The sequence below is a fragment of the Phodopus roborovskii genome, unplaced genomic scaffold, assembly GCF_943737965.1.
Source record: "Phodopus roborovskii unplaced genomic scaffold, PHOROB, whole genome shotgun sequence".
Lineage (NCBI taxonomy): Eukaryota > Metazoa > Chordata > Mammalia > Rodentia > Cricetidae > Phodopus > Phodopus roborovskii.
The window spans coordinates 59,736,973-59,759,656 of NW_026126480.1; the positions used below are offsets into that span (position 1 = coordinate 59,736,973).

Consider the following 22,684-nt stretch of genomic DNA (forward strand, 5'->3'; position numbering starts at 1 on the left):
CAAAGCTCTTGGTAACCTCTATTCTACCTTCTGTGCTTGTGACTTTGCCTACTGTACATAGATTTCCTAAGTGGGATTAAATGATATTTGTCACCTGTAACTAGCTAATTTCATTTAGTACAATGTAGTCAAAATAATCCATATTATAGCACATATCAAACTTGTATGCCTTTATGGCCAAATAATATTCTGCTTCATGTGTATACCCACATATCCTCTAGCTCCTGGTAGGCTGGCTTCAGTTTTCAAGGGACAGTGGGATTTCTAGGAGCAGAAAGTTTTTCAGTCTTTTGGAAAAGATCCCCAAATGTACACTGCTAACTTCCTAGTTACGGAGAGGATTCTGGAACAAGGACTACAAAGGGAGGGGCCTGATCTCATGCTGTTTGAGTTTACATAGCGTGGTACACATGTTCTAAGAACTTCTGCTCAACAGCTTCCTAGAAACTGGATCAAAGCACCGCTTAGTCCATGTACTCTGGGGGTAAAGTCTCATCACCACAGCCTACAGCTGCTGTGTTTCCGGCGGACGTCTGTAGAGACTGAAGAGGAGACAGCTTTGCAGGTGAGGGCAAAGAAAAGCTGACTCTCGGGAACTCTCCAGCTCCTTTTAGCTCTCTACTGACGGGGATGCATTAAAATATTCCTTTGAACATGGATAGAAATTGTTAGTGCTAATAGGTGATGAAAAGTATGTCTGGGGAGAAAGGAAGATTTCATTTAGTGAAACTTAGGCAGCTGTCATATATACAGCAATTTGATGGGATCTGTAAGAAATTCTTGATTGAATGGAGGCAAGTCTTATTATGAATTGGTAAATCCGAAGAGACTAAAAGCTTGCTATTTGTAGATCTGTGAGAGAAAATGTAGTTGAGGTTGGAAGTGTGCTAGTTCAGGTGGTATTTATTTGAGACAAGATATATACATGCTTGTATGTGTGTATATGCAAATATTATTTTGTAACATACTAAGATAGTCAGAATGTTTTGGACTACTAATATAAGTGAGTCTCCCTGTGTAAAATCACTATGAAAAATATGCGAACACTTAGAAAATGTGAACTACTTATTCAAATCCACAAAAACTATATTTAAGAACCTATCTATAATGCAACTATATTATCAATGACTTTTAATTTAAAAACATTTTGTGTCATATATATGAATGCACATAAAGGGTGACATGTCTGTATTTTATTCATGAATTGTTTTTTTTTTTTTTGATAAATTCCAAAGATTGAAGTGGTTTCATAAGGAGTTTCCAAATGCCATTTACAAGAGGACTTTACCCATGGCCAGCACTGGCAGCTCACCAATGTGTGTTTGCCCCCTTTTTCCCTGAACTAGTTGATAACATGTTTCTGTGGCAGGGTGCAAGTGCACATGTGCTGAAGCTGGTTCCTAATATGCTAGGCAATACTCACTATTATTCCTGCTCTACTCTGGCACAAAACTCCACTTTGCTTCTTGTTTGCATGAAATTTCTGAGATGCTTCTAGTGGAAATGTCAAATTGACCTCTTGGAATGCTACTGTTCCACTATTGTACATCTTACTGGGACTTGAAAAAGATGCTGTCTGGTAAAAATCCCCATGCTCCTCAACGCTTGGCTACTTTGTGTTAGACTCTTGGGGCTGCTCAAACCAAATTCCGTAAGAGAGCACACTCATAAACAGCAGCAGCTTTACTTTTGACAGATCTGGATGCTGGAAGGTGCAAGATCAAAGTGCTGTACTAATATCAGGCAATATGTTTTCTGATTCTGGGACACTGCCTTTGTGTGTCCATAAAAGAAGTGTCCATGAGACCTAGTTCCAAAGTCTCACTGCTCAGTGTATAAATAGTGGCTGTTAGAATTTCAACATATGGATTGAAGAAAGTCATAAATATTCATGTTGAATGAAGAATGAATCCTTACACCAAGTAAAATGAGCAATTGATTGGATTAATATAAATACTTCATAATTCTTTCATTTAATAGACTTTGACAGCCATCAACTAAATAAAAATTTATATTTTTGGCTTTTTTAATTTAAATTTGAAACAAAGTTGTTTTACATGTCAATCTCAGTTCCCTCACCTTTCCATCCTCTCCTATCACCCCCACTAAACCCCAGCCCATCCCCTCTTTACTCTCCAGGGAGAGTGAGGCCTTCCATTTGGAGTCTTCAAAGACTGTCATATCATTGGGGCAGGGCCTAGGCCCTCCCCCATGGGTCTAGGCTGAGAAATAATATCCCTCTATGTGGGATGGGCTCCCAAAGTCCATTCATATACTAGGGATAGATACTGATCCATTACTAGAGGCCCCACAGACTGCCCAGTCCTCCTAACTAGCACCCATATTCAGGGGGTCTGGGTCAGTCCTATGTTGGTTTCCCAGCAATCAGACTAGTGTGTATTAGCTCCTCTTTGTTAAGGTCAGCTGTCTCTGTGGGTTTCTCCAGCCTGGTCTTGACCCCTTTGCTCATCACTCCTCCCTGCCTCTAACTGGATTCCAGGAGTTTGGCTCAGTGTTTAGCTGTGGTGCCTGCTTCTGCTTCCATCAGCTACTAGATGAAGTCTCTAGCAGGGCGTATAGGATAGTTGTCAATCTCATTATCATGGAAGGGCATTAAGGTAGCCTCTTTACTAATGCTTAGATTGTTAGTTGGGTTTATCCTTGTAGGTCTCTGGGCATTTTCCTAGTGCCAGATTTCTCTTTAAACCTATAATGGCTCCCTCTATTATGGTATCTCTTCTTGTTATCCTCTATTCTTTCCCTGTCTCAATCTTCCTGTTCCTCATGCCCATCTCTCCCTTCCTATTCTCCCCGTCTCTTTCTCCTAACTCCCTCTCCCCTCCCTCCATGCTTCCAATTTTCTTGGGAGATCTTGTTAAAAAAGATGCACATTCATACAACAAGGACATCTGTTCAACTATGTTCATATTTAATTTTTTATATTCATGATTTCTAAGTAGTATTTCTGGAGTCCAAAAGGTTATAGTCAGAGAAATAATATCCTGTAGAGTATATGGTTCTCATAGGTCTGTCCAGTTACTAATCCTGAAATGTTGACACACATACAAAAAATTCACAATCTGATTACATATTACACTGTCAGCTCATGATAGTAATGGTAATATTTATAGATCACTACAGTGTTCCAGGTATTGTTCTCATGCACTCGTTAAATTACTATAAAATGTAGGGATCACGTACTATGATTATCTCTTATCATATCCATGAGGAACATGGGATACAGAGAAGTCATATAATTGTGCAATCATCCAGCTGTCAATTTGTTAAACCTAGACCTCAACTCAAGCGATTCAGAATTTTCTCTTAGGAACTGTGCTACTCTGAAGAGATGTCAATTTTTATCTGATAATGTGGTGTGCATTTAGGATGAGAAGAATAAACGATTTGAGGATGTATGCAGAGGAGTTCCCAGCAGTGAAGGGCAACTATACTCCATTGTCACAAGGTTTGAGTATCCACATCCCTTACCACAGGTCCACATAGTAACTCAACTTTTGACAGTATCTTCTCTTTCAAGATGGCATCCAGACACTGTTCTCCAAGTCTCGTTGACAGGGAAGTCTCTGTCTCCTACAGACTCATAACTGAATTTGAATCCAGTGAGGACTACTAGTTTGTTCACAAGATGGAACTGCCTGTATCCCACCTGGTCCTTTTGGAAGTGGCTTCTGTAACACAAATAATAAAAACCCAGAGATAGATATTGGGGTTCAAGGTGAAAGATCAGATGCAAAGCAGCAGCCGGCTAGTAGCTCTTACCTCTACCAAGGGATAGGGAGATCCTGTTCTCACAGTGACTGGAAACTAAATCTCAGAATCCAGCTTGAGACACTGGGCTTCTGTCTTTTATACACCTCTCTAGGATTGGGATTAAAGGCATAAATTCAGTTTCTCTTTTTAGACTGATTCACTCTCATGTAGCCATGTGTAGCCTTGAACTCACAGAGATCCATCAGTCTCTGTCTCCTGAGTCCTGGGATTAAAGGTGTGTGTCACTACTGCCCAGCTTCTATGGCTATGGCTAGATTTGCAATCTGATCCTTCTGGCAAGCTTTATCAAATCATAAATGTATTACAACAGGCTTCTTCTTTCTCTCCACCAGGGATCTGTGCATCTCTAGCAGTGTTCTGCTTGCTTCTAATCAATGGTAATCCATCTTTATCTCTGACTGCTCAGGTATCCTTTCTGTGAATTTCCAAAGCTCTTTCTTTGGTATCTTTTCTTATTTTGATTCTCTCTTTTACCAGCTTATACTGAACCACCTTACTTAGAAATTCAAAACAAGGAATTGAAGATAGTGTTAAAATAATAAAATAAAGAAAAGTCAGGGGTACTACAGCATGATGTTGTGTTAAAGAGATTTCCATGGAGCATTCCCATAGATATGATTAATAGACCGGGACTTAGTGGTTAAAAGAAAAATCACTTTGAAGAGGTGCAGATGTATTTCTACTATGGAACTCACACATAAAGCCCTGGGCTCTGTAATCAGCACTGAAAAAGAGTACAAGACTAAGTGAATCCTCCTGAGCCTACCTTTGGATCTGACTCTACTTCAGTGGTTCTGGTCAAGACATTCTGTGGTCGGGGTGTATTGCATGAGAAAAGAGTTAAAAAACAAATGACACAGAGAGGATGGGTTCAATTGGTTAAGAACCTGCAGCAGAAGCATGAGGTCTTCATGTAAGAAGCCAGAAACAACAGCAGAGCCTATCCTATTGCAGGGAAGGGAAAAGCAGGGGGATCTCTGGGGCTCATAGCGGAATTGATAAACTTCATTATAGAGCTTATCTCAAAAAACAAATGTCAAAGTCCAGGAGTTGGAGAAATGGATCAGTGGATAAAGTACTTACAATGCAAGCAGGAGGCCCAGAATTCAGGTCCCCAGGAGTCACAAAGCAGGTATTATAATCCTAGCATGGAAAATGAGGGGAGGAGACAAGAGACCCCAGAAGCTCACGAGGCTAGCCCGGCAGATGCAACAGGAAGATGTAAAAAACCTTGACTCAAACAAGGTTGTTCTGTGGTCCCCATGGACACTTCTGCTTGTACTCATAGCATACACAAACACAAATGTGAACATGCACATACATGGTGCTCACATGGGTTCTCATACACATATGAAAAGAAAAAAATAAGATTGAGAAAAGTTGCAGAAAATGCTCATTATCAATCTTTGGTCTACACACACATACACACACACACACACACACACACACACACACACATACTCAAACACAAAATCTACTCTACTTAAATTACTCTAATTAAAAAACTTCATGGGAGGAAGGGTCTTTCAAAATAGTTTTATTCAACCTCAAAAAGTTGACTCCTTACAAAAACAATCACCAAGTTTTCATCCATGGTTTATTATATGAATGGATGAACATGGCAGACACCCAGGTTCTTGTGCTAGTCACAAGGTAAACTTACAGTGAAACTGTAGTTTTTTTTTTTTTTAAGAAATGATTCAAGGCTTAGGGAAGGACAGAATTATTATATACAGGATAATTGCAAAACAAGTTGCAGGAGGTTGGAAGAATTGCAATAGAGATGTGTCAGACCCTATGATCTGCAAAGAGGTAGGAAGCAGATGTTCTTTTAGACAGTAGAGAAAGCGAGCCTTTGGAGAGTTCTCATGGCAAGGAGGAGGCTTCTCTGTGGGAGTGTTGGCTCAGGCTGAGAGTGGGCAAAAGTTCAATCATGTGATGAGGGCAGTATTAACTGAAGTTGGGTCAGGTTGGTTAACACAGACTTTGTTCTTACAGATCGATGAGGATGAACAGTTTAGTTGTTTATGACAAAGAAATAAGTAGAGCCATAGAGAACTTTGTGACATGGACTGAGCAGCAGTATCTATTAGGAATCAGGGAACATTTGACTTATTTTAGTGGAAGCTGTTAGAGGATGCTGCATGATGAGCAGAGGTAAGTACAGAAATTTGATCTGTATAGTTACTTTCTGATTGACTAATGAGGTCAGCTCATCATTTATGAAGCAAAAAATGGGGATTTTGAGGGTCTGTATTTATCACTGTCCTGGGTGAACAAGGAGGGCCCATGCAAGACCCATGTGAGATGGAGAGGATGATCCTTCTAGTGGGCTGCTTACCAAATACAAATTTCTTTTTTTTAAAAAATTAATTAACTAACTAATTAATTTACATCTAGACTGTAGCCTCACCTCCTTCCTCTTTTCCTGCTATCTTCCTGAGCTCCCTTCTGCCCCTCCCCATTCATCCATCCTAATCTGTATTAAGATGATTTCTTCAACCACTCTTTTTGCTGATTCACACTGTTTGGGTAAAATCCAGCATTGCCAATCCCTTGGAAAATTGATCTGTTGGCCTTAGCCTTTTGATCTGCCTTAACAATGAGCCCTATTGGTTTTTCCATGAGGAGCTGAGGCTCCAGATTACTGCTTCAATGGTTCCTGATTATGGCTGCATAGACATGTGTTGATTATTTTAGAGAAGAGCCAATGAGACTTTCATGTTATACTATCACTATGAAAGATTGTTCATTCCCTTTGGAAAAAAAACAAGCAATTACAAAGTCAAGCATATACCTTGTAGTTCTGGAAATGAAAACATTCTCATGAATATATAATTTTACTAGCATAATAATTTTATGCCTATGAACTGTAACAGGGCAAGTGTCCAAAAGAAGATTGAAGGATAAAGAAAATATGATTCATGCATACATGAATTCTATCCACTGATTAAAAAAATAAATACATCTACTGTTGAAGTATAAAAAACTTGAATTTTATTATTAAAATAACCAGTGTCAAAAATATTTAATATATCATATAATAAAAATGCAACACAATTCCAGTATCTATTTAATATATAAGCATATACTAAATAATTTTTTAATTGGTGTTTTTGTTGAAGGACAATTAAAGAGTTTGAAAGCTAGTGATGATTTCTTGGGTCAGAGGGTTAGATAAAGAGATTGATGGAAACAAACATTTTTTGTGTGTGGAAATGGTCTGCAATATTATTATAGAGCTAATTAAACAAATTCAGACATTTACCAAAACTCATAAAAGTATTAAATTTAAAATTGCTGAGTTTTACTATAAAGTACTGATAATCCTTCTACATAGAAAATAAATGCATCAAGGTTAAAGAATATTTATCGTCTATTTATCTATCTATCAACTATCTACCTACTCAACCATCCATCCATCTACCTATTAATTTTTTTATCTATGTGCAAAATTCGCAATCTAACACATTGTCGACTTTAGTAATTGTTTATTACAGCATTATTATAATCCACATGGAAGGGCTCAGAAGAAGCACCATTGTTTTTCATTTTTGTTGCCCGCATCAAGAAATGATGTGCTTCATTTAGGTATTAAGATAGATTGAAAAAATAAAATGAAAAAAATAACAAAAAGATAGGTTGACAATGAGCAAGCATAGAGCTGGGTGCTTTGTGGTATTCTTACAGACTACTATCTCATTTACTATGACCTCATTTACCACGTGCCAATGACACAGATAACCCATCCATCTTAATTCTTTTCAGTTTGTTTCAAACCCACAAGTGTTTGTATCAAGAAAAGTCACTCAGTGAACTCATCAGTGTATGTATCTTAATGGTGGAGTACTTGCTTAGTATACCCCCCCACATACCCCTATCAAAATTTGCCCATATATGCTTTGAACATATTTGTTAATTTCATGTACCCTTTATTTCTAGAATTGTAGATGTTATAAAAATGATAGCAAAATCTTCAGAAATATTTTCAAAGTTTGAAAAATTATGTTCATAATCATTTCACACAGAAGCACCTATCCCTTCTTCCACTTAATGAAAAGTTTAGTATAGGAGGCACCCGTGGAACAGTAGGAATATAGTTCAAGTTATGAACTAGAACTGCCCATTGCATCTGCTTGTCTTCTAGCTCTTAGTCTTTGACCCTTCTATTTGAATTTTTTGAAAATTACTTATGTGAGCACTATATTTACACCATCATTTCCTCTCCCTCTCCTTCCTCCAACTCCTGTACCCCATCCCAACTCTTTCTAAATTCATGACTTTTACTCTTTGATTATTATTACATGTATGCACATACACATACACACACTTGAAAATTTACAAATACAACTTGCTGAGTTTATCATAGCTGTTTAGGACTGACTGACCTCTTGGGATTGGATAACTTATCAGGAACCTCATTACTGGAGAAGACTGATTCCTCTTCTCTCAGTAGCCATTGATTATCTGTAGAGCTTCATCTAGGGAAGAAGCCTTCTGAGAATTCCTCTATCTATACTGGTATGTCAGTTGACATTATCATTTGTTCACATTTTATTTTGGTAACCATATTGTTGCGATATCCTGGGTATAGCTTTCCTGTCATATATTGTCTTAGTCAGTGTTCTATTGCTGTGAAGAGAACCATAACATGGCAGCTCTTATAAAGGAAAACATTTAATTGGGTCTTGCTTACAGTTTCAGAGATTTAGTTCATTGTGATCACAGTAGGGAGCATGGTGCTATGTAGACAGACATGATGCTGGAGAAGCAACTTAGAGTTCTACAACCAAGTCCACAGACTGCAGGAAGAGGAAGAACAAGCTATTGGGCCTGGCTTAGGCTTCTAAAACCCCAAATTCCTCCTCCAGTGTCATACTTCCTCCAACAAGGCCACACCTCCTAATCCTTTTAAGTAGTGCCATTCCCTGATGACTAAGCATTCAAATATATGAGCCTATGCTGGCCATTCTTATTTAAACTATCACATATATAGATGAGAGCACCTCATAACAGATGTCTTTGACATTTCTTAATCCTTTCTTTAGGATAAAGTAGCTGCCAAGATGCTCCATTTGCGAAATCCACAGATGCTGCAGGTGTTGGAGAAGTCCTTAAGGAAACACCTTCCTGAGTCTTTAAAGGTGAACATGGAACATTCTTGTGGAAAAAGAACTATGAAGTGTCTAAGGAAAAGGTGGTAAAGAGAAGGGACATTTACTGACCTGTGTTCTAGGATATTTAGTTGATATCACCCTGAGGCAAGGGAGGCATATTGTGCAATTTTAACTGAAGAGGGAATCAAAGCCTCATTAGACCATGCCATAGTGAGTGGTGATGTGATGATTGGCTCTAGGTGATATTTGCTGACTCAAGAGCATTATCTTTTGCTTACAAAGGAATTGTTTTATATAACAGTGGGTGTTTTCAAGCTGCCTTTTAGCTCATCATTACCCTGCCTCAGCCCCAAGTACCTACATTACAGGAGTATACCACCACACTTAGCTTGATCTTTACTAATAGGTACAGAAAAATGTGAGACAGAATGTAATTGTCTTGATAAATATGAAATTCAGCAAAGTAGGTAAAAAGAATTTGTTCAATTTGATAAAAAAAAGTGTGTAGGCATGATATATAATTGAAATCTTTCTATATAGCAAAGAAATGAAATATTTTGCTAAAGATGGATCACTAACCAATGATATCCCCTCTCCCTAATCCTATTTAATGAAACATTGGTGACCTAACCAGTATATAAGAAAGATAATTTAAAGTAACACATATTGAAGGGGGTGGGGAGGAATTAAAACGTAGTGTGTTCTCAGAGGTCATGGTCGCCTAGAGTCCACAAAAAAATCTTTTGGAAATTAGTTTAACAAGGTGAAAGGATTCAAGATCAATATACAAGTAGCACAACTTAATTCTATTTGTATACATTAGCAATAAATGAATAACTGGAATAAAAAACTTGAAGTTGTTACCATTTACAATAGCACAAGCTAACAAGCTAAAACAAACCAACAGACCAAACAAACAAAAACCCACACCAAACACTAAGTTCCCAAAGCATTAGATAGAGACGCCTGTGGGTTTACATTTTCTTTTGTTAACCACTGGTATACCTGGATTCTTCTGTACAACAGAAAGAAAATGTATTTAGTACAGTTATTAAAATGATTGTGAGGATGAAAAATATGGACTTTATAGTATTCTATTAACTTACCCAGATGCCCTGACAACCTTTATAGCTGTCATTCATAGACTAAGACACATGAGCTTCCTGTAATTCTGTCACTGCTTCTTCTGATGAGACAGGGAAGGTATTATTCAAAATAGAGTTTATGGTCAGGTTTAAATATCTTTGATCAAAAAATTCATTGGTCAACACTGCAGCAGCTAAACAATTCCAGGTGCTGGTGTGCTTGCATACAAAGTGAATAGAATCAAGAAGTCAATATTTCTGTAGTCATTACTAATCAGTATTCACTGAAGGTAGCAGAAAGATGAGTGTATTGTAGTTAGAAACTCTCTCTCTAAACAGTGAATATAGTTTATCACACATGCCAACTGTAATTCATCCTAAATATTAATTATTAGGCAGTTATAAAACATTATTGTGTAAATTTCTGTTTTTGACATGGAGATATGTCTTTGTACAGTATATGTGATATCCATATACATTAGGAAATCCCATTGTTTATATAATTATATGGGCATATGCTTATTGGTAGAAAATTGAAATGTATAGGACAAAATTCTATGATGTGAGACTGAGTGATGACTAAAGTATATTCATATTTAAGTATTATAATAGTTTCATGATTTTATTTAAAAATTTACCTACTTCAGAATAATAAAGTATTACTTGAAGATTGGGCTAGATATCATATGATTAAACACATGAATTTTATAGGAGTCAACTTTATTCTGGTAACAAAATCAAGGCTTTTTTCTGTCCCTATGTAATGAGTTAACCTTTAAGTGTGTTGAAATATTTAGGTTTATGGGACTGTCTTCCACATGAACCAGGGAAACCCATTCAAACTCAAGGCTCTGGTGGACAAGTGGCCTGATTTTAATACAGTGATTGTCCGTCCTGAAGAGCAGGTAAGCTGTATCATGGAATGGATATAATTCTAGGTTTAAAATTGCTGTGTGTCTAACATGTCCAGAAATATGTAGGCTACAAGGTAACAGAGATAAACTATGGTGATGCCAGGGTCCCTGTGCTTGATGGAAACAAGATAAGCACATGTACTCTAAACTAAAAATACACAAAGGGAGATAAGAGATGAAAACAGCATGGGATCAAAACCAAAAAAAGAAGAAATAACTAATAAATAGTCAGTAACACACTCTTATTTTATAATAACCTCAAATGTACATAAATTAAGTTGCTCAATGTAAAGGTGAAGAGAAGATAAATGATTAAAAGAAGCAAAGACACAATATAAGAGACCATACTCACTTAAAATACAAAAACACACTGGATATGAACAGGTATAAAAAGATAGCTCATGGATAGACATATAGTCAAGAATTTTCACATGGATCAAGATGTCTATTATTGGATTATCATTATACATATACTTACATTATACATATAAATACACTTAGATTGAATACTAGAAACATATAAAGCCAATATTAATGAACACAATGAGAATAATAGATATCAATTCAATAACTGTAAAAACATCAATAACCCACTTCAACAAGGAGTAGATAGGAAACAAGGCATAAAATTGTTAATAAAACATTCTATTTGGATTAAATTTTAGACAAAGCAGACCTGGCACACCAGAGTTGCCTTCAAACAACAGCAGAACATGTTTCTTGTACATGTGAAAACACTCTCTACTAAACTACTAAACAAGTCTGGGCAAACTTAGGCACATTGAAATCATATCTAGAATCACTTTAGACTATGGTGTTCTGAAAACACATATTAAAGAAGCAGTTCTCAATGAAGTTCAGAACAAAAATAATTCTATGTGGGGAATAATGATCCCGTATAAACAGTTAAGTTACATCTCAAGATACTAGAACATAATAGATACAAAATTAGATGGCGGAAAGAAACAGCAAATACCAGAAAAGAAATAGACCAGATAATACAACATCTACTGAAGGAATAAAAAAAAAAAGTTAATTTTCTGAAAATATAAACAAAATTTGCAAATTCTTAACTAGTTTAAGGAAAAAAGAGAAGATGCAAGTGAATAAAGTGAAAATTAATGCAAAGATACTACAGCAGACACCATAAATGAACTGAGTCATAAGGAACTAATATGAATATTTCTATGCCCAAGGCTGGGTAATCAAGAGTGTATACATAAGATGTATCTTAAAAAGATTGAATGAGAAGCAAATAGAAAGGCTGAAGAGACCAATAGCAAATAGAAACTCAAGAAGCAATGACAACCTCCAAATGACCTCTTCAAAGAGAACACAGAGAGATTGTAAGAGCCAGAAGTGGTGGATTACTTCGAGGAAACAGCATCTTTCATACATAACCAGGCTGATACACATATGAACTCACTGAGACTGTGACAGCACACACAAGACCAGTACAAGTTTAAACCAATCAAAACCCCAGCACAGAGAAGGAGAAGCACGAAGTCCCACCTCACTTGAAATTGATACTTGGTGGGAAAGGAAAAATCAGTTTTTTCCAATGACATGTCAGTGGGTATATCATCCAGGGCAGGCTCCTGGTACTTGACCAATACAAAACAAGCTCCACATCTTTTGTTTTGTTTTTGGATTTGATTATTGTTCTCTCTCTCTCTCTCTCTCTCTCTCTCTCTCTCTCTCTCTCTCTCTCACACACACACACACACACACACACACACACACACAGTCTCTCTCAGTTCTTTTGAGACATGGTTTCTTTGTGTGGCTGTCCTGGAACTAGCTCTGTAGAACAGGCTGGCCTGGAACTCACAGAGATTCATCTGCTTCTGCCTCTCAAATACTAGGATTAAAGATATGCACCACCACTACTTGGATTGTTGTCTCATTTTGTTCTTGTTAATTTGTTTTGATTTTCATTCTTCTGTGTGGCTTTTATTTTCCCTTTGAGACAAAGAACGAACATGCAGTTAGGGGAAAACCTGGAAGGAGAAAGAATGTAATCAAAATATATTGTATGAAAACATTCACAAAAACCAAACAAGCCAAAGCATAGGACAAAATGGTTTAATACTGAGTACAAGAAACATCCCAAGAAGGGTCAGAACTAGTACTCATTTTTCTATTTTGCTATTTTGCTTTGTTAACGTTTTTCAGATAGCATCTTTCCGTCTAGCATTCTGTAGCTCAGGCTGTCCCAGATTATCACCACCATCTTATTTAATTCTTCTTCTTCTTCTTCTTCTTCTTCTTCTTCTTCTTCTTCTTCTTCTTCTTCTTCTTCTTCTTCTTCTTCTTCTTCTTCTTCTTTCTTCTTCTTCAGGGTTTCTCTGTATTGTTTTGGAGCTTGTCCTGGAATTAGCTCTGTAGACCAGGCTGGCTTTGAGCTCACAGAGTTTTGCCTGCCTCTGCCTCCTGAGTTCTTGGATTAAAGGTGTGCACCACCAACACTTTGCTGTCCCAAATTCTTGATCCTCCTCTATTAGCCTCCCACATTCTTGGATTACAACCTGTATCACCATACCTAGATTATTACTGCTTATTACAAATTATAGACCTAGAAGAATTCTTCTACATATATTTTATGAGGACACTATCACCTTCACATTAAGCCATAAAAGATAAGAAAACCATTGGTAATTTTCTATAATGAATATTAATACACAATCAATAAAATATTAGGAAGCCAGTTCAATGACTTATCAAAAAGACTGTATTCCATGGTCAAGTGAAGCGACTCACTATCGTGCGAGGCTGGTTTATCACGTGCAATCCAGAGGCTGTGGTTCATCAAAGCTACACATGGCCATGTCAGTGGATGAGAACAAATTATTTGATACTAATACTCTTTTTTGACAAGACTTAATAGTTCACATATAGGAGGAAAGTACCTCAATACAAAAATAGAACCATTATTTGATACTGTAATCCCTTTTCTAGGCATATATAGAAATATTTAACAAATCAGTGCTGTAAGTACCTATATAGCCATATTTGTTGCAGAATTATTTATAAAGCCTAAGAAATAACCCTGGAACCCACAGACAGATGAATGGGAAACTGATATCTGTATACAATGAAATATTATTAACAATAAAAGAAAGATATCCTATTTTCTTCTAGAATACAGATTAACCTGAAAGACATTGTGGTGAGGTAAATGGGCAGAAAAATTATAATCTCACTTACATGTGAATTTTAAAATTTAAAAATTTAAAAATTTCTACATATCTGAAAAAGTTTTTCTATATATCTGAACAAAACCAAAACCCATGTAACTGATGGTGATGAGCCATGAGGTCCATGCCAAAGGCATCAATAAACAGATATGTAGACTAAACAAGCCCAAAGATCTAATGTGCAATATGCAATTTTACTGTATTATACGCTGCTAAATTAGTTGACTTCTTGCTACTATTACCAAAGAAAGAATAGTAATTATGTGAAATAACAGGTCTGCTAAATGGCTTCAGTATATGAAATATTATTGTTATTATGTATGTATTTCAAAATATCACATGCACCTTAAACATACACAATAGCATTTATTGAAAAACTCACCAAACAACATACTAAATTTTAAATTACTTAAAATGTAAAAGTGAATAACATCTGTTTTTCAAATGTCATGATTAGATGGATTTTCAGTTGTAGTTTTGCCTATCTGCAAGGACATTTCTGTGCAATATTTTTTGGCTAGCTGGCCCTGGATGAATATTTTTCCTTCAGTCCTTCCCTTTATCTGCAAATTTCCAAGTTGTCATTTATTAACCTTGAGATTTTGTCAGAAATGAATGGTTTTTTGTTTTTGTTTTTGTTTTTTTTTTTTTTTTAAGAGTGGTGCTTTGTACTTTATGGTTTAAAGGCATATTTTGTTTTTGTATGGCTTTATTGTGTATATGGACTGACAGCTGGGGAACCTGCATGGAACCAAACTAGACCCTCTGAATGTGGGTGACAGTTATCTGACTTGATCTGTTGCAGGAGGGGGGCAGCAGATGGTGCTACAGATGGGGTTGGGAAGGGAGGAGGCGGGGGGGGGGGCAGGAGAAGGGGAAGGAGTGGGAACTGAAGTTGGTAAATAAAGTGAAAAATAAAAATAAAAAAATAAATAAAAGTTCAAATCCAAGTTTGGCTTGCAATTTCAATATTGTTGTGTTAAAAGTATGTCTATGGACCAAAGAGATAGTTTGCTGTGCAAGTTTGAGGACCTGGGTTCATATCCTAGAAGGTCCATGAAGCTCTATACAGCAGTGCAGGTTTGGAATCCCAGCATTTTTACAGAGAGGTGGGATTTGGAGACAAGAGAATTCCTGAAAATTTGACAGAGTCCTGTGTCGAATAAAGTGGAAGATGAGGACTGACACTCAAAGATGTATTCTAACCTCGATGCACATCCCACATCCCTGCACCAACACTCTGTACACAACAAGAGAAAAAAAAGCACATTGTTTTAAGGCTGTTTGGAACAAGAAGACTTATAGGGTCTTTGACAGTATCACTTTTCTTCTTTTTCCCGAGTATGCTTCATAAACTTTCTTCAGTTGACTTTAAATTGTAATGGTACCTATACATAAAGTTTAATAGAGTTTAATGAAAAAAATTCAATGAATAGAGTGGAGTTTTTGACTTGGGTTCATGATGTTAATAATTAAGTGCTGCTGACGTTTGAAGAAAACATCCATGCTAAAGTTTAATAAGTGAGTTTGAAGATTCAAGCAAGGATGGGAAAGGAGTTCCTGAACCCCCAGCCTTGACTGATGCTAGTGGCTGCTGCCAGAAGGAGAGCCACTTCTTTTTGGGCAGTGACCATTGGGTGACCCCAAATCCATATATATTTGGATGTCACTAATTGAACTTAATGTTTTGTTTTTTTTAAAAAAAGAGAAAGTGAAATTGGAAAGGAGATCTATTGGGAGTGGTCTTGAGGAGTTTGAGGAGGGTTTGGGGGTGAGTATGACCAAATGTGTTGCACATACCTATGAAAAATTTTAAAGACTAAGTTTTAAAATAATAGGAAAAAGATTGTAATGAAGTTATGAGAAATATTGAAATTATACGGAATAACCAATTGTATTTATTCTCTATTGCCCAACCAAATAGGAGATGGCAGATGACCTTGATCCCCATACCAACACTTACCAACTCTATTCTAAGGATCCTATGAACTGTTTGGAATTCCTTGGCACACCAGAGGCTATCAACTGGAAACAACATCTGCAGATCCAAAGTATGGGGACAAGAGTGTGTGCTAGCTGCTCTCCACCCTGGACACTTCATCCTGAAATCATTTTTTTTTCTTTTTGTAAACTTCAGAATCCCAACCTAATGCACATTCCTTGGTCTGGCTTCCACTACCTCTATGATGGAACCAATTTCAAATATTACAAGCTATGGCATCAATAGAAGCAGTGACTAGGGAGTTATTGGTTAGCTGAATGTATTTTTAAGACATATTCAGGAGTCCTCAAGACAACTCATTGGGAGACAGAGCTTGACCTCTGACCTTCTGTTCCTGGAGCAAGAAGGACAGCTTATTGTGGCATGGAGCACTTGTCAGGACACCAAGGTTTATATCTAGTGTGGTTTTAGGTGTGCCCTCTGGAGTTAAAGCCACAGAGAAATCCCCACCTCAGCCTGCAAGTTGTGAATTTTGAGCAAATGACCTTGCTATTGCTCAGTGTTCTCATGTGTAAAAATTCTGATACTGAAAGATCCTAAAACAGAATCAATGAGAGGTTTGAATTAGCATAACATTAAAGCCTGGGTATATAACAAATTCAAACAAGATTGGCTATTATTTAATATGCTCCTGTTCATAGAGACATAGAGAGGATTTTTAGTATTCTGCTGAGCACCAGAGACATGTTCAGGGAATAACTTAAGGATGAACACATAGGAACCATACATAGGCAAGGTTTTCTGACTAAATCTTATATACATCTTCAGACTATTTCTCTGACCTGGATGGGCAATTACTTATTCCCTGTTTCACTCTCTTCTAGGTTCACAATCCAGCCTGCATGAAGCAATAATGGGCCTTGCAGCTGCTAAGCTGGTCAAAGTCAAGAGAACACAGTGTGTTCTCTACATGATGCCCCAAACAGCAAAGAAACTGGTTCCGTCCCTGATGGTGGATACAGAGAACTTACATAATAAATCTGGTAGACCCCGGCCCATGTGAGTTGGATTGATAATATTCTGTTCCCCTCCAGACTCTCACTACAGCAGCTCCATAACTTCTCTACACAGGAGAATTATTTAAAAAACATAACATGGACTGAGTGATCTATCTCTTCAAATGTCACAAACAGTTTGGTAATTGTTTTCAGTTTTTTTATCTGTGCATACATGTATGTGTTGATGTGTTTGTATGTATGTGCACACACATACGTAGGTCAGAGGATAACTTCAGGCGCTGTCTCCCTTGGGCACCATCCATTTTCTGGTTTTGTTTGTTTGCCTTTTGAGATGAGAACTCTCATGGGAATTTGTCTGATTAGGACAGGTTGTTTGGCCAGCCAGGTCCAGGAATCACCTGTCTCCTGTTCACCAGAGCAATGATTACAGACTTGTACTGCTATAGCCAGTTTTTAACAAGCATGGTCTATGGGGATCATATCAAAGACCTCATGTTCTGTGTGTAGTAAGCACTTAAAGGATTGAACTATTCCCTAATCCAGTCACAAGTTAATTATTAGCACATTTTAAATGAAGTTGAAACTCACTTTGGTCTCCATAAGACAAGCACTCACCCCTTATTGGCCATCATCTTGTTCCTGTTTCCCTCCCACCAGCAGCTCTGTCCTTCTGCTCCGTGATCCTCATATGTTCACACATGCCTCTGGGGCACTGCATTTACTTTTTCCTTGACCAAAATTTCCTTCACACATTCTCTCTCTCTTTCTCTCTCTCTCTCTCTCTCTCTCTCTCTCTCTCTCTCTCTCTCTCTCTCATTCTCATGCATGCCTGCTATTGTTTTTTATAGTCTCATTTTTATTTATATTGGCAATTCTTTTCAGAACACCCCATCAAAAGTCACTCACAATTGTTATGAAAACTATTTTTATTTCCTTTATTGTACTTTCATTAGCTTAAATCAGCTTATTTTTAAAAATATATTCACTTGTGTGTTGCTAAAAGCCTTTCACAATGTTTAGATATTCATAGAGGTAAGAATATTGAGTGAGTGAGTGAGATGTCTCAGTGGGTAAAGGCATTTGCTTGAGTTCAATCCTTGGGACCCACCCACATGGTGGAAGGAGACAACCCACTCTCACAGAGTGTCATCTGACCTCCACTTGTGTGTCCCATCAATCAATAAATAAATGTATTTTTTTAAAAAAGAGCAAGAATCCCTTTTGTGTTGTTCAGAGAGAAAGACACACACACACACACACACACACACACACACACAGAGAAAGACAGAGAGAGAGAGAGAGAGAGAGAGAGAGAGAGAGAGAGAGAGAGAGAGAGATCCACAATGGGCAATGGGCAGAACAGTACCCAATACATAATAAGTTCTGGTTTTAGAAATGAAAGTATAATCATGTCATTTCCCCATTTTTATCCTGTGCCTCCCTTGCTCCTTCTCAAATTTATAGATTCACACACACACACACTACAACATTCTCAGACTGTTTGATGTTACTTGTATGAATATGATTACATGGCTGACCAATAGGGTTGGATAAACAATTAGGAGGCTCATCCCTGGAGAAGGCTGTTTCTTCTGCTCTCAGCAATTGTTAGTTTCCTGTGCTTCCTTATAGGTATGGCCCAATGAGATTTTCCCCCTTCCATGTTAGCTTGTCAGTTTATGTTGGTTCTTAGTAACTATGTGTTTAATCAATCCACTTCACAGAGAAATTTTTTTCCAGTTAAGAACATCTAGGTAAAGTGTTTGCTTCCATTGATTTCCAGGGTAGCACAGAACAGCACTGAAAGCTGATGGGATGGGAACTTGATGAGCAGGCGCTCAATCCCAGGCGCCTTGCCCCTGGTTCAGTGTGCCTGAAAGCACTTTGCTCTCTTTGCAAAGGGCATTAGAACATAGAGAGCACATTCCCACCCTGAGCAGCACTGGGTCCACTTGTCAGGGGACAGTCAGGACAGGAGACTAGGAGACTCCCCCCCTTTTTATGGTTCACAACAAAAAATAGGCTCTGATGGTGGAGTGGCTCTGATGAGGATAATGAAAGGCATGGTTGTGACCAGAGTCTGGAACATCTGGTTATTCATCCTGAGAAAAGTGTTTACCCCATTACAGGAGTCTTCACACTTTAGTATCCATAGAAGGCACTGTCTATATGCCATACTGTTGACCCTTTGAACTTCTATTTGATCCTGAATTGCCTCAATATGGCAGCCAAGGACTCTCAGAAACCAGTATTGAAGATTTCATAATATGAGGTTTAGGAAGAAGGTTTAGTCTATAAAGTGCCTTCCATGCAGGCCTGAAGATCTGAGTTAAGATCCCTAGCATATCCAAAAGAAGCCAGATGTGATTGTGTGCCTGTTATCCTGGTGCTGATGTAATAGAATTGAGAAGATCACAGGGGAATCATTGGACAGTTAGTGAATGAATGATCTGTGGGTTCAGTGAGTGAGGCTGAATAAGACTGAGAAAACCACCCAACAATCATATGTATGTATATGTATATAAACATATACATATATGTGCAAGCGTGCACACACACACACACACACACACACAATTCCATGTTTCTAAAATCTTGCTTTTTTACTTGCTAGCATGTGCTTTTGAGTACTTATTTTTTATTTGTTCATTTTTCTTATCTATGGGACATCATCTGCTCTATTTCCTATGGACACATGGGTCACAGCTATGTTGCGAACAGCACTGAGTTTCTGTGAAGATTAATTGCTTATGTTGCCCAGTCCTGGTTACTTATAAGACAAGACCTCTTAATAACACTAATTTCTGTCTTCTGATTGAATAGCTATTAACTCATCCCTTCTGAAGAGGACAATAGGGGGACAGAGGGGCATTAAGTTAGCTGCTTACTGTCACATGGCTAGCCAGACACTTCTGAGTTGATGCATACCATCACCGCAGTTCTCACAGCTCACAGCAGAGTTTGTGGGGAGGGACAAAAACTTCACTGTGCATGGTATTTAGGACTGCTGTTTTTCTTTTTTTCTTCAACAGCAACCAAGAGATGTTTAAGCTCTCATCGCTGGATGTTATGCATGCTGCCTTGGTGGATAAATTCTGGTATTTTGGGGGCAACGAGAGGAGCCAGAGATTCATTGAGCGCTGTATCCAAACCTTTCCTAGCTCATGTCTTAAGGGACCTGAAGGGACCCCTGTATCCTGGGCTCTCATGGACCAAACAGGGGAAATACGAATGGCAGGCACTGTGCCTGATTACCGGGCACAAGGTCTCATCTCTCATATCATTCACACTCAGACCCTGGTTATGGATGAACTTGGCTATCCCGTATATAATCATACAGACAGAGCGAACAAAACCATACAGAAAATGAGTCATACTCTGCAGCATGTTCCTATGCCCTGTGACTGGAATCAGTGGAATTGTGTACCTCTGTAATTCTGGTGCAGAATATTAGGCTGTGTTGGGTAGGCTATAATAAAGCTGGAAGAGTGAGTGATAGACATAGAGAAAATACATATTGTAATGATCAATAAAGAAGAGGGCACTGTTTGCCCTCTTGGAGGAATGGGCTGAATGTCCAACAGTATACTACAGTCCCTATCCTCAAATTGCCTCTTAGATCCAGCAGATGAAGCATGGCCAGACCTCTCCCCCGAGCCACTGGCTTTGTTCAGTGTTATACACTCTGGATGTCAGTGACACTTCTATTCTGCTGCACATTACTATCCTCATGTGAATTAATGCCCATGTGTCAGGGTATGGTGCTGACTTGTGAATACTATATGCTTTTCTCTCATACTATTTCCTTAGTTTAGGAGCTTGAGTGCTCTTCATAACAGGCACTTTGAGTGGATTGCTTTACTGGTAGACCTTTGATTTTTATTTAATAACCATGTTAAATATTACATGAATAAATATATTATTCTAGTTGGATATGGTATCTGGAAGACTAATTTTTAAGAAAATTTATTTTTTGTGTTAAAGGTGTACAACATGAGGCTTTGAGGATAGAAATAGACAGTAACAATGTTTTCTATAGTGAAACAAATTTGCATGTCTATCACCTCACATATTTACTATATTCTCATTTGACATTAAGAGTATCTAAAATCTCGGGGCTAGAGAGATGGCTCAGCAGTTAAGAGCACTGACTGATCTTCCAGAGGACCCTGATTCAATTCCCAGCACCCACATGGCAGTTAACAACTGTCTATAACTTCAAGATCTGACATGCACACACAGACATACATGCAGGCAAAACATTAATGTGCATAAAATAAGAATAAATAATAAACAAAAGACTATTTAAAATCTCATACTGAATCTCAATGTTATTATGATATTCATGGTATAAGAAGACCTATAGATTTTCTTATTAACATGTGAGAAATTTTGTCACCTCATCCATAATCTTGGTAACTAGCATTTTGTTCTCTATTTCTGTATTTTTAAAAATTGCTTTAAATTTCATATATAAGTGAATTTATGTGTTAGTTTTTCTATGCCTAACTTATCTCACCTGGTATATCACCCAATATTCGCTTTATGGAAAATAGTAAAAACTTATTCTTGTAAAGGACAACATTATTACATTGTGATATACATTTTTCATGCCATAGTTTCTTTTTCCATTTGTCTATCAGCAGACATTTAGGTTATTTCCCTGTCTTAGCAATTTATGAATAATTCCACAGAGAGTTTGTCTTTATGAAGTTGTATATATGCCCCAAAGAAGGACTTATAGAGAACATGATAGTTCTGTTTTTTCATTTCTTCTAAAGTAGCTTTACAATTTTCCGTAATAGCTGTACCAATCAATGGTCCTACCAACCATGCAAAAAAAGTTTCCCCTTTCCATATCCATTCCAACAGGTTTTTTTTTTAGTCTTTGAGAATTGCACTCATATATACAATATATATATTGATCATATCTGCTCCCACTGTCTCAAACTGCATTCACACCCACCCCAACACATTTGCTTCCCAAGCATCAAATAAGTTAAGACTTGTCCATAGAAAGAGGAGAGAGGACACATTTTTGTTTTTTTGATTGGCCACATGTTTAAGTAAGTGGGTTGAGGAAGACAGAAGTGGAGGGGTCTGTTTCTATAATTGGGGTAAAGGAAGACCCCAGTCCTTTTTTGTAGTCAGCTTTTGTGATTTATGGAATCCATGGGTTTACCCTGTTGATGGTAACTAAACAATTCAGTGCAGAGAAAGTCAAGGCTAATCACAATGGCTTCAAACTACAAGTAATGGGAATGAGAATTAATGTGCCAAGAAAACAAAGAATTCCAAAAGAAGACAGAGAAAAATATGTGCAATCTTACACAGTGCCAGTCCATTGACTGAAAGAACATACAAACTCTTGACTTTCTGTGTAGGTAATAGCTACTCGTTTCTCCGGTCCCCTAGTTTGAGCATCTTTTCTTTCCTTAGCAGAACTCATGACTATCTGGGAAAATGGTACTGATCACAAGAATCTGGAGACTGTCAAACTTTCTTCCTTAGTTGTTTCCCATAGTAAAGTTTAGACTGAAAACTAACTTCTCAATGAGCCTTGTCTGTTCTTAGAAAGGTGGATCAAATGTTAATGTGTTGCCAGTTTAGAAAGAAAA

At 37.5% G+C, this 22,684-nt stretch overlaps 1 protein-coding gene across 1 annotated transcript; it reads left to right on the top strand.

The window, feature by feature from the left end:
* The first annotated feature begins 412 nt into the window (after window positions 1-412).
* On the top strand, window positions 413-20,999 carry LOC127228905 (glycine N-acyltransferase-like protein). Its single transcript, XM_051194010.1, has 6 exons — window positions 413-565; window positions 8,841-8,936; window positions 10,792-10,899; window positions 16,030-16,156; window positions 16,932-17,106; window positions 20,099-20,999. The coding sequence occupies exons 2-6, from the start codon at window positions 8,859-8,861 to the stop codon at window positions 20,499-20,501; spliced, it is 891 nt and encodes a 296-aa protein (XP_051049967.1). The 5' UTR covers window positions 413-565; window positions 8,841-8,858; the 3' UTR covers window positions 20,502-20,999.
* Window positions 21,000-22,684: the final 1,685 nt, after the last annotated feature.

Excerpts from the sequence above, each read along its gene's own strand:
- LOC127228905 (XM_051194010.1), top strand. The coding sequence starts at position 8,859 with ATGCTCCATTTGCGAAATCCACAGATGCTGCAGGTGTTGGAGAAGTCC. Across the intron at positions 16,157-16,931 it reads ACAACATCTGCAGATCCAAA|GTTCACAATCCAGCCTGCAT; the intron begins GTATGGGGACAA and ends ACTCTCTTCTAG. Across the intron at positions 17,107-20,098 it reads TCTGGTAGACCCCGGCCCAT|CAACCAAGAGATGTTTAAGC; the intron begins GTGAGTTGGATT and ends TTTCTTCAACAG.